The sequence below is a fragment of the Chiroxiphia lanceolata genome, chromosome 7, assembly GCF_009829145.1.
Source record: "Chiroxiphia lanceolata isolate bChiLan1 chromosome 7, bChiLan1.pri, whole genome shotgun sequence".
Lineage (NCBI taxonomy): Eukaryota > Metazoa > Chordata > Aves > Passeriformes > Pipridae > Chiroxiphia > Chiroxiphia lanceolata.
Window position 1 is genome coordinate 2418613 of NC_045643.1, and position 17735 is coordinate 2436347.

Consider the following 17735-nt stretch of genomic DNA (forward strand, 5'->3'; position numbering starts at 1 on the left):
GTCATGGTCCTGAGATAATCACTGGCAAGGACCAGATCCTGCTGATGAGAAGCAATTTGTGAGCAGAGGCTTTGAACTGCTCAGTGATCCAATATAAAACTGATATGAGAAACGGATTTTGATTTAACTCTGACTAACTAAAATAAAGAGCTTGCTTTGAGGAAATTCATGTCTCTCCTTTAGCCAATCATAGCCATTAATGTATCCTTCAAGGGTTGTGGCAAATAACCTTTAGAGGACCTGACTGTAAATATTAGTTCTTCATTTGAAGTCACTGTGCACATTGCAGAGATTAGAAAGATTTGGTAGGTTCATTTCGGTCTTTGTGGCAGTCTTTCCTAAAATGTCAGTGACCAAAGAGGCTGAAACCAAAAAATATAGACTAACAATGTCTACTTGCAATTTTTAATTTGCCTGTAAAAAGGGTATTGTGTCCTCCTTCAGTAAGGAAGGAGGAAGAATCAGAATAGCAGCAGGATCCAACAGAGAGCTGCAGTGCTGGACACACAGTGAATCATCTTGACCACAGTGAAAATCTGCTAAGTGACAGTGGACACTGGTTGTTGTTGGAGGTTATTGGAGTGAAGAGTTGTTCGATGGAGTCTCAGAGAACTCAGAGGTGTCTCGTACATTATTCATGCAGAAAACAGCAAAACAGTCTCAAAATGAGCAAAAAAACCAGCTTTAACATCTGAGCCATCCAATGCTTGTGTGTACCATCTATTTTGTGGCCTAATCATTTCCCACTGGAAATCGATTCTAAAGGGAAATCAATTTTTCCTCTCCGAAAAAGTTTAGAGGTGACTTTTCTGTGAGAGTTTTTGGTGAGGAAGTGGTTGCTCCTTAGAAATGGTTTATGGAATATGAACATTACACAAACAGGAATTTTTCCATTAGCTTAGAGCTTTCTGGATGAACTTGAGATGAGGTGTCGTGGAACGTCTCCTTATTTGTGCATGGGAACTTGTAACTGGCCAGAAAATAAAGCACAAATCAACATTTCTCATTCAGTGCCTGGTGGTCACCTGAAAAAATCAGGAGGCAGTGCCAAAATCAGTGTTTTGGTTGCAGCAGAACAGTCAAGCTTGTAAGTATTGTGTATGTGATGCTTAGGAAGATTATTCTGGATGTATAAACTTCACTGCTGGAGTGAAAGGAGTAGTGGTGGACAGTGTTGTGGGACCAGGGAATGGCACAGGATGTCTGAAACAATCCGTGCTGGGCTGTCCCTTCAGAGCAAGGAAGAGGAGCTGTGGCAGCTGAGGGCAGCCCCACACTTCCAGCCACTTGAGTCTTTCCAGAGTGGTGGAGTTAAGCCCTTTTCTCTAACACTGCTGGGAATAGACCATTTCTTGAAAGGATTTAAAACATGGCTCATGGGTTTGGGTTTTTTAATCATAATCCTAAATGGTACAGGAGGGGGTATAAAGGTGTAGTGATCCTTAAAGAAGCAGTGTGTACCCATCTTGTCTTTAATCTTTGTGACTGAAGGAGCTTCCTTAGGTGTTGCTGAAAAATTTCATGGTGAATTTGAAACCTCTTCTGTCCCTGAGCTCACCAGGAGTTTCCCCATTGACTTTAAGAAAAGTAGAATTAGGCCTAGAATTATTAAAATAAATTCCATTAAACTAGAGTCTAGCATATGTAACCACTTTCCAGATTTAGAAGCCTGTGTCAGCTTCATGTTCCTTTCATTATCTGGTAAAGTTAGTATAATAGGTGAGATGCTAATTCTGTATTTCTGTGTTGTTTCCTTTGGTCTTGTCCTTAATATTTATGGAGTATTCAGCTGATTTTTGCTGAAGCTGACAAAAAAAATTCCTACAGCTTGCAATAAGATCAGGCTGTTACACACGTGGCCAGTAGCTATCACAGTGAAATATTCAGCGTGCAGCACTCAGCAATTCTGCAGGCTTAAAACAATGTTTTTGCACAATGGCTGCACTGCCATTGTGACATTTAGCCTACTTGAGAAAGCACAGTTATCTTAAAACAAAAGCAACAGAAGTCTTAATTTATGCTCCACAAGCTGTTATTTGTCAAAGTCGTGGAGCCTTGTTCCTGTGTAGGGCTGGTGCTATCTGGATCCTGCAGCAGGGGATACTGGAGAGGGGCACAAATGCACAGGATGGTGTCAAATGAAGTGTGAGAAGAGCATTAATCATCACATAATGAAGTACGTGTTTGTTCCTGGCAGATAACTTCTGAAAGAAAAGCGTTAAAAGGAATAGAAAACTAAGAAATTTCTTTGTCTTTCTTTTTTCCCCTCAAGAGTAATTAGTAAGATATTCATCAAAGATAACAAGCTTTCATGTTATCTCACAGGTGCAGGTGTGCAAAATACTTAATGTTCTGATTTTCCTCATGATTTTGAAAACAATTTTTTGTATAGGTTTTGGTTTTCATTTTAAACTCAAGTTTAATTTCTTTTTCTCCCCATGAACTTATATAGGAAAACCTAACTAAACTCAGGACACTTGACAAAATTCTTTATATACACAAGTATTTAGTCTCAAAAACTAATTGTGTATCATGAAAAATAATTTCAGCTTTTATATTACCAAATAAGAAAATACCAGTGTGAATTTTCAGTTGCAGAGCATAACACATATATTTAATATGTATTGGTGTGTCCTAAATGTAAAAGCTGGCTCAACAGCTCTTTTTTGCAGACTGCACAACAAACTGTACTACTGAGTATTGTTCAAGTGTGCTCATGAGCAAGTTACAGTTGTTTGTGAAGATTTGCATCATATCAATTCATTTACAGTTAATAAAAAAATCTTCCAAATCATGAAGAATCTCATCTTCTCATCACCTGCCTCCCTTTGGGCCCATGATGGGCAGGCAAAGCAATCCCAACCTTCCTTTCCTCTTAATTAATCCCCACTTTCTTCCCAGTCTGGGATGATGCTCATGACAGTGCTAGAAAAGGAGCAGTTTCACTTCTGCTGAATCTACCTATTCAGCAATTTTCTGGGCTCCAAAGACTTGCTATTTTAAAATCCTGCATATATCTCTGTGTTATTAAAAGACCATCAGGAGGGTATGGCTGCAATTTGTGGTAGAAATAGGAGAGGAAAAGGATTATTCACAGCCTGCATGTTCCTTGTCATCTGGAGGGCTTAATATCTCATCATACACAATGTGGTTCTGTTGCTAATTTGTGGAGCTCTTGGTATTTAAGAAAAGGTTTAAATTCTGCAGCTTAAAGTGCAGCTAAAGGCAGAGGTAGTTAGAAACAGCTCATAACTTGCAACAAACTGGAAGTTATGGATGAACCAGCAATAGATCCATGTTATTTATTAAATAAAAATAAAGTGAGTGGCCAGGGTGCTCCATAGTTGATAAGTAAGGAGGTAACTCACTGCAAAAGATGGAAATCTTAAAACACAAAAATCTTAAAACGGTTGGAAGGAGTCGTTGACTTCTCGCTCGCTGAGATTGAGTAAAATGTTTTTTTTTGGTGTTCAAGTCTTGAATTTCTGCAGGGCTGGAGATTCCTCAGCTCCCTCTTGATGAGGTGTTCTGGTGCCATATCACCCCAGCAGGAGGCTTTCCCTGGCACTAGTCAGCAGCTCCCCATCAAGTGATAGTAGGCTGCTGGTAAAATTACCCCCCTGTGGGTCCTCTCTTTCAAGAACATATTATAGCAATTAAGTCCACAGTGGCAGCATTAAAAAAAAAAAGCAAAAAAACTCTATTAATTTCTTTCTTAGCCTGCTTATTTGGGTGCTTGAAATGCTAATTTCCTTGAGAAATGTTAACATTTCTCCTTTCTGTGGAAATAACTTGTCTTGCATAGCTTCTGCTAGGAAAGGCCTGTAGCACTAACAGGGGAAGACCTTCTGCTGTTATAATATCTTTTCCTGGAAGCTTTAATTTTTTCTATAATCTTTACAAGGGGAGAATTTCTTTTTTTTTAATAATAATATGAAGATCCTGTCATGAAAAGTAGGTAGAATTGCAGACCACGAGTGAGGAGATGCTGCCCCGTTGTACTGTGTGAAGTGGAGGGGCCTCCAGATGCAGAACAGTAAAATATATACATGCCCAACAAACCACCAAAGACAGCAGGAACATTTTACACCTTGGATAAGCAATGTTTTCTGCTTTAAATGGCGTGTTGCAGTTGCCCATTTGAGCATTTCCAGGTGTTACAGGAGCTGTGATCTGTTCAGTTATTATTTATAATTGATTAAGCTTCTTGTGAAAGATCCTAATCTGGTTTGGTGTGACAAGTGCTTATCTAATGACTGTGTTGTCGCTTTGTTTGTCATACCATAATTCACATAAAGAAGCAATAAACCATCTCAGTTAACAGGGATTTATATCTACAGCGCTCATGCAGTATTCAGAGACAGGGGAATATGCACAGCTTCTAGAATAATCACTGGCAGCTAAGAAATATCAACACTCATTACATATCATACAGATTTAAAAAAAAAAAAACAAGCACAAAATTGCTTTATTAAAAGCATGTTTTATGTCATATACAGGTTTAGAGGAAAAAAATATTTAATTTGTTTCAAATAAATCCAAAGGCTAATTTTGTGCCACTTCCGTGACAGCGCTGGACTGCCAACCCATGTTGCCCATGTTTAGTTAATTAACAAATTTTTGAAGGGCAGGAAGGTGCTGGGGTGGACTTCCAGCTCCTTTCAGGGTGCAAATGGAGTTACAAAAAGCACAGGAGCTGGGGAAGCTCCTCCTGGCCTTGGGACACACGTGTAGGACTGACTATCCCATGTCTTCATGGTCCCAGCCTGTCACTGGCAGGGCAGGTGAAGCAGGAGCAGGTTTGTGCCTTGTTCTGCTCTGGCAGGTTGGTCCCCAAACTCAGCAGCTTTGAGTATCTCATAGTTAGGTAGCAAGAAAAGGAAGTTTTATTTTGATGAGTTATCTTCAAAAGCTAAGTCACATAAATTAATGATTTAGTGACTACTGGGAATACAGTCATTTTTCCTGATGAAATAAAAAGACAATAAAGCAGCAAAATTTGATGTCATGGCTGTTAAATTCTGTAATTTTATACTTCCATCGATCAGAAAATGAATTTATGGTCTCCGTATTTTCAGCATTGTAAAAGTCTGCGTAATTTAATTGTTAATCTAAGGTCAAAAGTGAATTAGCATAATAATACCTGAACTGCACTGCCCTGAAATCCCCTGATAGGCATCTTTCTGACTCCTGCTATTATAAAACTGTTCCCATTGGTTCTTGACCCTATTAAAGTTGTTCCTAGATAAGCTTTGCAAGGGTAATGTGTGGGAGCCTCTCTGAATAAGCAGTCCTTAGATGATGCCTTTGTGATGGGGGGTGGATGGTTTTTATGTGAGATATTAAGGTTAGAGAGAGCCTCTGTCGAGCCTGTATCAATCCTGGTGCTTGTTATGATCTCCCCTTTGTTTTCACAAACTTTGTTAGAAACGTCACTGCTTTTCTTCAGAGTCCATTCTGACAACATTAAATTATACATTCAAAGATATAAAATTATTTCCCCCCCCCCCATAGTATTCATCATATTTGGGTACATTGTGTTTCACTATTCAGCCTTAATGTGCTTTTGCTGTCCTGAGTATATTTATTAATTAAGGTCTTCTCTGTGTTTTGAAAGCCTGTTAGTTTTAGGTGCTGTTGTTACCAGTGCTTAAATCTTGAGTTATTAAAAAAAACCAAACAACCAAATCCAAGAGCCACTTAGCAAGGTGGCAAAAGGCTTGTAATAGTGATGTAAGAAGTGCATTTAATGCCATAATGTGTCTTTGGTTTTGAGAGGCTTTGATCCAGAGAGGTTTTTCAGGCATCTGGCTCTGGTAGCAGGATCTGGTCTTGTGGTTCTTATATTATAAAATACAAGGGAGAGTTAGGAAACTTTTTGAAAAGCACCGTGCTGAAATGAACTGTCCAATGTGGTAAATGGGGAAATGAGTGCCACGGTCCGCGTGGTAAGGGGGATGGGACCAGGCACTGCAAAAAGGGTTCTTGGCACAGTTGGAGGGTGTGCAGCAATGCCCATTTATTCAGGGGGTACAAGGGTTTAAATAAACGAGGTTTGAGGGGCGGATTCCAAACCGGGGAGGCGCAAGAGATTGACAGCTCAGGGAGAAATGTGATAGGGGGACAGGGGAAAGGTGGGTGGAAATCCTGGGTCTCTGAGGGAACTGGCCAGTGGTAGCTCTCCCTGCACTGTGGTAACTTACAGCCAATCAGTGGCAGAGGAGCGAGAAAACAGGGGAGAACAAAGAGGCAAACAACTTTCCAAGGGAAAGTCTGAGGGAGAAATGGGGACAATATGGAGGTACAGCAGGATTCATAAAGTTTAACAATAAACTGGGGTGCATAAGAATTCATAAGTACACAACAATAAACTGGGGTAAAACTGTCAGTCCTCTGGGTGGATTGTCCAATAAGTAAAAAGTCCATTTAGATCCCATTAATGCTTCTCCAGGCAACATATCTCTCCCATTCTGTCTTTTCATTCATCACAAATGAGGGCAAAGGTGAAGTGACCAAAAATGGGGTCCTCTTGGAGTCCACTTGGGATTCCTTTGAGTTTTGTGATGGTTATCTTCCACAATGAGTCTGGGAACACCACAGCATTATACCTCTGAGTGAAATGCAGCCACACCTGAGTTTGGACCTCACGTGGCCGCCTCATGTATAGTTTCATCCTGTAAATCTTCCTTTTCATCTGGACTCGCAAACCTCAGCTCGGCACGACGCACTGGGTGTGCCATGGCTGAGGTTTTTTTTAAAAATAGGTGGAATATTTCTGCTTCAGGTCCGGTGCTACGGTTAGATTGGTTAAAATAATCCAGCTTGTGGCCCAGAGAAAGCAGCCCAGTTGCAGGATCACGTTGCAAGGCTGGAGAATCGGGGTCGGGCTCCCCATTGCCGCGAGCTGGGCGAAGTCATTTGCAAAACGATGGTTGGTCTGTGCTCTGCACCTTCAAAGTGGCAACACGGTGTACCAGGATAATGATGAAGGCATGTAGGTTCTCTTGGAGAAATGTCAGTTAATTATTCATTGTGAGCTGTTTGTTGAACTCTTGCTTGCTGGGTCTCACGTGTTTTGAGCTGGTTTGGAAGCAGAGCAAAATACAAGAGGGAATCCAATGCTGTATGTCTGCCTGCTAATTATTTGCTTACTGATCCGTGGAAAAAAACAAAACATAAAAGGCATTAAACTAGGTATGGAAGTTAACATTAAAGAATAGCTCTGCCACGTGGAAAGGCAGAAAAACTTTTAAGAAAAAGCTGTTTTGTAGGAATAAGTTGCGCTTCGTTTTTATCGCAGCTATTTACTTTGAACAACTTTTGGGGAGTCCTTCTGAAGCTCAGAATGCATGGACTAACGGTGTTTTATGTATAGTTGGGTAGTATCTTATTTTCATTTACATAATTCAAGTGAAACCATCAAATTGCAAATAAGGGCAGCATAAATGCAGTGCCAGCAATCCCTAGCATGGACCAAGTGCAGCAAGGGAACGCAGGTGGAGATGGTTGATCAGATGGTTAAATAAAAACAAGTGGAAAAGAACTACAATATTAAAAAAAAAATGGGGAGACATTTGCTCATTTAAGTGACCTTTTATTTATAGGAAATGGAAATTTTTTGAAACCTCAAACCAGCTTGCGCCAGGTGCATGTTTTGCGGTTTAGAACTAAGAAAAGTTCCACTTAGACACATGCACTTGCAGAATAAAGTCCTTGGGAGTAACCAAGGTATAATCCTTGCAGATCGTTAAAGCTCTCCATGAAAAAGATTGAGATACCGGTTGTAAGGAAAAAAACCCCAAACCAAAGCACATTGTTAAGTAGTTTATCTGCAAAGGGCCAGTTTCCCTACAGGAAAGGGTTGGTGTGTCTGACAGGAGGTCTGACAGAAGGGGAGCTCTGGAACAAGCAGTTCTCCAGAAGAGGAGAGCAGGCAGTCTGACATGAAGGCTGTGCACACAAAACTCGTGCCAGACTCCTCTGTCTTAACATTGACACCTACTTAGAGCCACCCAAGGAGAACAATTTAATTACCTAAAAATTGTGAATGGTTCCCCCCTACCAGATCTGGTATGTGCTAAGCTGATAACGACTGGTCGGGGAGATGAGAGGCTCAGATCAGTGGAATGATGGTTGCTTAGCAATTCTAGGCAAGAAATGCATCTCCCCTTCCTCCAAGATCACATGAGATACTTTTGCCAACACCATCCCTGTTCACTGTGAGCAAGACCCTGAAACATGGAGCTGTGTTAACTTCAGCACTCCTGAGGGCGTGGAGTCCTCCTAACTTTCATCAGCAGGAGGACTAAAAGGGGTCAGAACCTGGTCAGAATCAAATCACTTCTTATAATCGTCCTGGTAATTATAGAAAAGTACTGCTGCTGGGAGGTGGTTATGGATTTGTATACACCTCAACTACTCCTTTTTAACCTTCTGAGAAAGCACTCTATTATCTTCCTTGTCTTCTCTTGCTTTATCACCCGCTTCTTTCCTTAGGCGTTGGAGGGGAAAAAAAAACCCTGAAAAATTATTGAGCTTCACAAAACGCGCTGAAATCCTCTCTCTGAGTGCCAAGGGCTGGAGGTGGGGAGGGGAAGGAGTAAACTTCATCCCTTCTCTCATGTTCTGAGTACTCAGAAGTTGCCTATGAAATGAAGTACTTGGGGTTTCATAAGTGGCTAGTGGGGAGCAGGGTCAGTATCGTGCTATCTTCAGGAAAACAGGAGTGCACAGCGGTAAGAAGTGTTCTACAAAGGCACTTCACATTTCAAGTATTCTTTTCTGGGAAAAAAAAAGTTATCATACATCTAGTTTTGAGTGTATTTATAGCCTTATAATGTGTTAGCAGAATAAAGCAAATTTCTGTAGCTCTATCTAGAAAATACAAGTGGAGGAAGAAGTGATTACATTTCAGATTATTTCTCTCTATCAAGGATATTGAGTTATTTGGAAAATAATGTAAAAATTGAAAATAGAGAGTATTATTTATTTTTTTCTTCAAGTTTTCTTTCTCAGTACGTTTCTCCATATTTATTTCCTGCCATTAAATGGACTACCAAGGTTGTATTAGCATCATCCAAAATGGGAAAGATGAATTCAGCGTGTAAACGAATCACAGAGTTATCTCAAGTTGGATGAGACCCATAAGGATTATCGAGTCCAGCTCCCTGCCCCTTGCAGAACCACCTAAAACTAAACCATGGGACCAACTCTGTCAGCTGTTGCCAGGCTTGCTACTGTGCCCACTTGGCAGGGAGGTCTGTTCCAGTGACTGCCCACCCTCTCAGTGAAGAGGTGAATGATAGTATGTGAGGGTGTTTTTCTGTGAATAGGGAAAATAAAAATTCACAAAAGGGGTGAAATCAAAAAAAATTGAGAAGGAGCAGGAGAACAGTACTGGTAGAGTTCTGCAAACTCTGTGTGTATTTATGATGTGCCACCAGCAAGAAGAGAAGTTTGGAACTACTGCTTTTTTTACAAATCAGTGTGGCCCCTGTCCATGGCCAGTCATTACCACTTGGACACTAAAACAGGGGCAGGTTGCTGGATTCCTCCCAGAATCACGGGATTACCGTCTCCTAAGGTGATGTCATCTGACTGTGAGCCATAATTGGGACACACTGAGCACTGGTGGGGTTTGGGACCTACTGAACCAAACATGACAGCAAGAATTAGGGAGGTCTCTGTGTACTGTCTCTCTGTGATATAAAGAAAATGATAGTTCCTTTTCATGTGGAAAATCGGAGCTGTGCACTTTCATTTCCCTCCAAAGAAAAAGGCTGGACATAAAATCAAATGAGATACTGGGTTGATCCTCGATATCTGCTTAACTGCTGTGTCAGACTCCAGCGTGAGCAGGAAACAGAAGCTTCTTCAAAGGGACAGTCTTCCCATTTCAAAATAGAAGATTTCTCTGACCATTACGTCCCTTGGGGATCCCTGCTGGGACAGGACCCTTTAACATCTTTAATAATGACCCAGATGGCAGGACAGCACACTCTCAGGAGCTTTGCAGATGTTAGCTTGCTGAGAACATGGCAGGGCAGGTCCAGAGGGACCTTGGTAAGCTGGAGAAAAGGGCTGACAGGGACCTCCTACAGTGCTGGGGTGACAAATGTAATGCCATCACCTTGGGCAGAAAAATTCATGATTTAGTACAATCTGGGGGTTCAACAGGCTACAGAGCAGTTTTGCAGAAAAGTTCCTGATGTGGTCTCATTTTTTATTGATATCTCAAAAAGCAATTAAGCTGTGAGAAAGGTTTTAGGGAAAAGTCATGAGCAAAATTCTGGATGAACATTGCCACATCCTACTGAGGATGGTCCACATCATCACAAAAGCTGCAGTAAAATTTTCTGGGTTATTTCTAACCTAGCTAACCTGTCTCTAGCATCTCTGTGTATTTTGGTTACTCCCTTGAAATGCTTAAACTTATTGAACGGGTGACTTTGGTTAGGTTCAAAAATAATTCGTGCCATGAGCGCTCACCAGCGAGTAACTGGCAGTGTAAATGTTTCTCATCCTTTTGGTTTTTACATGCATTATGTGACTGTTTCTTGCAGAGACTGAAGGAACTGAAACACAGGGAGTTTGCACGAAATGTAGCATCTAAGTCACGAAAAGATGAAAGAAAGCAGGAGAAAGCCCTTCAACGCTTGCACAAGCTGGCTGAGCTAAGGAAAGAGAGAACGTGGTAAGTGCATAGCAGCTGAAACATAAAAAATATTTTAAAATAAGCCCTCCACCGTTAGCTGGTGCTGTGGGATGCAGGGTGTTGGAGTCCCTTGGCTGCAGCCCCATACATGTGTTTTTATGGCATTTTGGAAGCTGTATGTGTACAGCATTTGGTTCACACTATATGCAGAAATGAATGTTTAACGTTGCTTTTTCAACTGAGCTGAAATGACACGTATTTTTAGTTCAAAAAAAGACGTGTTTCATATATATTTCATAAAACCAGGCACATTGGTTGAAAGCTGAGTGAACTAGGTCATGCATTTGCAGGCTGGCACTACTTCATTGATGAGGTGAGGAATACAGTCTGTCTCTCTAGGATGTAACAGATCTCTATGATTTAGGTTTCAAAATGCTTGCCAGGGAAAGCATCCAGAAATCTAGCTTTAAATTTCAATAGCTGGATTTTATATGTTAAAAGGTAAGTGCTCCTTTTTTTCCCCAGCTCAACAGAGTGTTTACCTCCCTCTGCAAAAGTGACTCCTTGCTACCCATGCATTTTACTGTTGCATCCAAACATACTGTAGAAATTAATATTGAGCTTGCTGGCTGTGACTGAATGCTCAAATAGGACACAGTTCTGACATCGATAAGCCACTGAAAATACATGTACTCATCACAGTGTACATGTATTTTCTCTCTGGAGAAAAAAAAAGGATAAAAAAAAGGTAGATGCTCAAGTGCAAACGTTTTCTTTTTATTCAGTCTTTGTCTCACCAGAGGAACCAACAGAGAAGTCCAACCAAGTTGCAGCTCTTGTTCAGAAATAGTCCCTTTCCCCCTAGTTTAGATGGTGGGCAGCCTGCTGGAACAGAGCCTGTCTGAGCTGGTGGAGAGGATGTGAACGTTGTGAGGTCTATTTGGCACGAGAAGCGTGACGCATGTTTTAATCTTTTTATGATAGCTCATGTAGAGACTCTTCCTCCTCTATCAGTATTTGAACCGTCCAAATTTAATACTTAAGTATATTAGATATTATTCCCCTTAAACACGCTCCAGAATCTGAATTTAGCATATTTCAGGAGAAAGAGGAAAAAAAACCTTACTGTTTCCCTTTTTCCATGCTAGTGAAGCACAGATTTTGCAAGCTTTTGTTGTTTCTGGATTTTTTTTTTTAATATCTTTTTTCTAGTTCCTGAAGGAGAACTTCTCTCTGAGCTTTATTTTTCTGCCTAATAATTGCTGTTTACTGCCGCTTTGCATCCTTAGAAGTGGGATACAGACAGACACAGAAGATTTTTTTTAAGCTGGTATTTTCTAGATTGGTTTTGTAGAAGTCACAATTTTATTCTTTTAAAGGAAGGGTTTGTGTGGAGTTTTTAATATATATTTTACATTTATGAAGAACTGGGCAAGGCAGGAATTCTCATGAGGAATTCATCTCTTGTAAAACTTCTGCTTTAATTTCTAGACCCTGTTGGGTCTCAGCACTTTTTGGGGTCCTAAATGATGCTTGCAGGATTTTCCCAGTGACTCATCATCTAATATTGCTCTGCACTGTAAGACAGAATAATTTGGTTCAAACAAACAAATTGTTTAACATAGGTCCATTACTCCTAGTGCTTAGCAGTTCCTGTGGATCCTGGAAAACTGGCAGTTAAACACTTTTTGCTTTCCTCTTTCCTTCCTATTAAGTCAAATAGAACAGATGGGAAGAGGAAAAGAAATGGAGAACAGAAGCAGACAGTGATAAATTTTTTCTCAAGAGGGATGAATCACTTAATTCACTCCTGTCAGCTGAAATACTCTCCCCAGTTTTATTTTTCCATGAAAGAAATTGCTGAGATGGCGACGGTTTGGTCTGTGAACACAAATAGGATGGGAGCTGCTGGGGGATTGCCTGTGGGCAGAGCAGCAGTCAGTGGAATGATGACTAAGAGGAAAGTGCTCCATGAGGTGCTCTCTGTTTTAATATATTTTGTAGCACTAAGGAATGTAAAACCTCCACTATTTGTAGTAATAGTGTTGTAACCATGCTGGTCTACTGGGAGGAGAAGCAAGATTTCTTGGGAGATATACAGTCTCTTATTTGGCCAGCCAGTGTGTCTAGGAAAAGTTAACTATTTTCTAGGAATATGAGTCCCTCAGCTGGTAACACATGAGGGAGCTAGGAGCATAATATTTACTCATTTTTTCCCCCCCTCTAATACTGGTCAACTGATCTTATTATAAAAGATGGGCGTTTTTTCAAACATTCTAGATCCACATATCCACAGATTCCTTGTCTTTCCTTAAAAAACTCTCTTAGATACCAGCGTAATACCACGTTTCTGTCAGCAGTTCTCTGAAAGGTTTTGACTCAAAAGAGTTTTGTTTTCCTTCCTAGTGCTCCTGGGAGCGGCCCTATGTTCAAATCCACTACAGTGACTGTGCAAGATGACTGCAGTGATATCCCAAAAAGTGCTGCCATGGATTCTGCCAACCAGCAGGATTCCAGCTGTACATTAACGCACGATGCACAGAACTGTAAAGACGTTGCTTCTGTTATTCCTTCCACTCCTGGGGATGTGTGTAGTAATAAATCCGATGCTAACAAATGTGGAGATCAGGTTCAAGGAGCTCAAGGACACAGAGTTGGGTTCTCCTTTGCTTTTCCTAAGAAAGCAGCAGTGAAACTGGAGTCTTCAGCTGCTGTTTTCTATGAATATAATGACGAAACTTCTATGGAGCACGGATTTAGCAGAAGGAGTAGGTTTATTCCAGGAACATGTAACCTTCAGCCTCCTTCAGCAGCAGAAATAGTTGTATGCCCTGAGGAGAAACAAAACTGTTTTCACCCACTGGTGGAAAAGTGCACAGACACAGCAGAAGCCCCTGAAGCTCAGGATGCAAAAGAGCTGGCCAGTGAGGAAAGCGGGGTGCTGGAGAGTCCCTCCTTAACTCCTGCTCTGTCCCACTCAAAGCAACTGGTGTCCTCAGACACAGGTGGCTGTGCTATGGATGTAAGCGGAGCTGACTTACTGGACCAAACTCTGCCCGTGGCTGTGGACAGTGCTCAGGTCCTACCCCTGGACAGCAGTGGGTCCGAGCTGCAGGCAAACGGGCCTCTTGTGCAGGAGGGTGTGGAGGATTGTTTGTCTCTGCAGGGTGTCGCGGAGGAAAACGACAAAGACGGGAAGAGTGATCCATCCACAACTGAAACGGAAATAAAGGATCCGGGGGCAGATGCAGTAGTTTCATCACCGTCTGAAGAAGGTGGTAGTGGAGCCCCAAAAACCAAACCAGACATGCACAAGAGACCGTGTCAACCCTTTGTTCCTGTTCTTAGCAAATATGGATCAAATATTCTTCAGTGGCCATCAGAAATGTTAATTTACACAAGTACAGACCCATCGATTTCTTACAGCTGTAATCCTTTATATTTTGATTTTAAGTCATCCAGAGCAAGTGACAGTCAAGAAAAGCTCAAACATCAACCAAACATACCTCATTTACACCATAAAACTGAATCTGACCATATCTTAGTCTCGGATTTTACAAATAAACCTACTTCAGAGTGTGGTGATTATGAAGCAGAAGCGAATAAAAATGTGTGCAACTATACAATACCCCTTATAAATGATGTTTCCCTTTTCAGAAATTGTGACCTTGCAAAAAATCAAAACAAAGTGTCCTTGGATGACTCATTCAGAATTAGAAAGATAGAAAAGTATCACATATCTAAAAAGCACTTACGACAAAACACTGTGATAGATGAGAAATATAACAAAGTCTGGATCAAAGAAAGCCATGAAAAATGGCTTCACAAAAGCAGAAAAAGGAAAAGGAGAAGAAAATTATGTCGTTGTCATCATCATCACTGTGGGGACACAACAGCAGCAGAAATGGAGATGTCTCCAGTACCTGAGAAAGAAATTACTTACAGAGATGAAAATAAATATCAGCACCTCCAGAATAATGCAGAGAAGTGCAGACATGATGCAGGGAATATCTGGTTGACTACAGGTGAGATACAGCAATCACATCCAAAAGTCAGCATTGAAAATGGTCATAAGAGAGTCATGTCTGCATCAGATCACGTACACTGGGACAGAGGCTGGTGTGACTTTTGGAGTGCAAAAAATAGTGGCCAACACCACGGTTGTAAACGACTACACAGAAAGAGCAGAGCAAGCTCTCGGAGGCAGGCAAAGCAGCTGGCTCCAAGTTCCAGGAAGCACAGCCTGAGGCACTCTAAAACATGTTGTAGCTGGAAAGTCAGGAGGTCAAGCTGTAGCCCAGAGCATAAATGTTCAGGACAATGCAGTGGGGAGAAGGGTCCGAGTCAAAACCAGTCCGTAAAGCGAGGTTACAGTGTTCTGACCGAGGAACCTGAAAAATGCCACCGCAAGCGGAGGCAACACTCCTACTCCTCTTCATCAGATGAGAGCTCCTGTGGACAGGCATTATCAGCAGAGGAATATCTAAGGCAAATGTCTACTTTAGTTACATATCACAAAGCAAAAGGGAAACACAAGAGAAGGAAAACTAGAATCCGTCACGTTTTCCTTGACAGGAATGCAAGAAGCGAGACCTCTGGACCTGCCAAAGAAAATTCTGCGAGTTCTACGTTAAACGTTTTGGGGGACTTATTGGTTCAAGACAATCTAGAGGAAACTAATGCAGATCCCAAAGCTGATGGTACAAAAGATACAGATGAAACAATGGAGCTGGAGGAAAGCAAGTCACCTGTCGAAGGTGATGGTTCACACGTGCTGGAAAACGATAAACTGACGGCGAGTGCAGCGATGGAGAGCGCCCCGGATACGTTTTCTGATGTCATTGCAGGCTCTGCTGCTTCTGTTCCTGAACACAGTGCTCCGGCAGCTGCTGGCACACAGGATGTTCTGCAAGATGAAAAGAAAAAAGAAAACGTCACCAGTCACGAAAATCAAGCTTGTTACAAAGTTCCCCTCTCCAACAGACGTTTGGAACCGGCTCCTCCTAAATCCTATCTTTGCCATTATGAGTTGGCCGAGTCTCTACCGCACGAGAAAATGAGTGAGGTGACCAGTGAGTGGGTACAGTGTAACCCTGGCATATTTAGCAGCCCGCCACCCTTGCCATTCAAAGAAGCACATGTGAACAGTCATACCTTTTTGACTACCGAGCAGTTAATAGCCCCCTTCCCCCTGCCCGATCAGACGTTGATATTCCCTCCCGACAACCACGAAAAATTCAAAGAGCTGCCGTCCGAGGCGTATCAGCAGATCGTGCCGCAGGGCGTGCTGGCCAACAAAGTGAAGTTCGCCTTCCCTCCCGCGGCGATCCAGCCCCCGAGCTCCCCGCTGCAGCCCTTGCCCCTGCAGCCGCCGCTGTGTTCTACCTCGGTCACCACCATCCACCACACGATCCTGCAGCAGCACGCCGCCGCCGGCACGCTCAAGGTTCTCCAGCCCCACCAGCAGTTCCTCTCGCAGGTCCCGGCTCTTTCCAGAGCGCCTTTACCTCATCTGCCGGTGGGACCGAGGCTTTGCCCGGGGGGCCACACCGCCTTCGTGGCCCCGCCGCACTTGCCGCTGCTGCCGCCCTCGGTCCTGCACCCCACCCAGCTGGCGTTTCCCCCGCTACCACACACCGTCTTCCCATCCCTGCTGTCCCCACACCCGGCTGTCATCCCCCTCCAGCCTCTCTTTTAGGACAGGGATGGGATGGGGGAAGGACCCTTCAGCTAAACGGTCCCGATGTTTCCACGGTCCCCTCAGCTTTGCAAAACGGTTCTGTGAACTAAGCTGGTTAAAATGCCTCGTTCCTTGGGAAGCATTTACTGTAAGTATAATGATGCAAACATTCATGGCAAGTTCAGACCTGTACTATAACTAAAGCACTGAATAGTCTGATACTAATTATGAACTATATATATATATATATAAGTGAAAATCATGTCTTAGAATATGTATAATGTATATAAAATATATTTATAGTTCTATAACTTATGTTGTAAAGTATTCACCTTTCGTTTTTTATCTTTGTGTATTTGCACCTATTTAATGTTTAGACAAAGCTAATGCACTATGTTTTGTACTATGTTCTCTGAAACTGTAAATCTAGTGACAAACTATCTCTTGCAATAAATTTTTGTTAACTACTTAAGTATATCAAAAATCTTTCATTACAAGCCTCATGGATGTTGTTCTTCCATGTCCTTCTGCAGCTGAATGGCATCTTTTACCCCTGTTATGTTGGGATAATCGGGTTTCCCACACGTCAGTGATTTATCAGGGAGGTTCAGAGGCCAATACCTTGAGGGCAACTGTCTTACCGAGCCAGAGAAAGGGTAATAGATGTGTTTGTGCTAGTGGTTTGATGTCACCATGACAAATTTTGCCTACTTGTGGTATGTGCACAGATTGCTGACTGGTGGAGCTAATCCCTTTTATACTAAACCACAAAAAGACGATGTAACAAATGTAACATGGGTAGCGGAAGGGGGGAAAAAAAAAAAAGGTAATATTGATGTCAGTTTGACTTCAAGAGGATGTTGCTTGTAGCAGCAAGGAGGGGAGGTCTTGGTTCCACCCAGCGTACTCTGTGTGATGGCACATGGCCCTCAGGGGGGTGGATCTGTCCGAGGGAGGGCCTTGCTGCCTGTGCAGTGTCTGAAGGGGGGGCCAGGAAGAGCTTTGCTTGGGAAACCCACCAGGGTTCGATATAAATTCTCACCTCACTTCACCCCTCTCTCTCCTGCAGCATTTCGCTAAAGAAATAGAATAACACAGAGTAGAGACTAATTAAAGTAATAATATACTACCAGTATTTCTAACTGTACTACAGAGACTTCTCCCTACCTCTGCAGTCTTTTATTGAACCCCACCCAACTTTAGCCAGTGAAATCTTCTCATTTGCTTTGGCATGAGATATATCAGACCTACGCCTGTGATGGTCAGGAATAAAAGCAGGAGTCATTTGGAGGTAGAGTCATCTCTTTGAGTTAAAATGAAGTGTTACCATGTGAGTGAACCTAAGGATTTGCAGCATGATGGTTAGTGCTAGTAGTAGGCCCTCCATAACAAAAGGGCCTC

At 42.2% G+C, this 17735-nt stretch overlaps 1 protein-coding gene across 1 annotated transcript in view; it reads left to right on the top strand.

The window, feature by feature from the left end:
• ZNF804A (zinc finger protein 804A) overlaps positions 1–16806 on the top strand; it is a 148209-nt gene extending 131403 nt beyond the window's left edge. The window contains exons 3-4 of the mRNA XM_032693845.1: positions 10563–10693; positions 13061–16806. Coding sequence (XP_032549736.1) covers positions 10563–10693; positions 13061–16352 — 3423 coding nt within the window. The 3' untranslated portion in view covers positions 16353–16806. The remainder of the gene's footprint in view (positions 1–10562; positions 10694–13060) is intronic.
• The last annotated feature ends 929 nt before the right edge of the window (positions 16807–17735 follow it).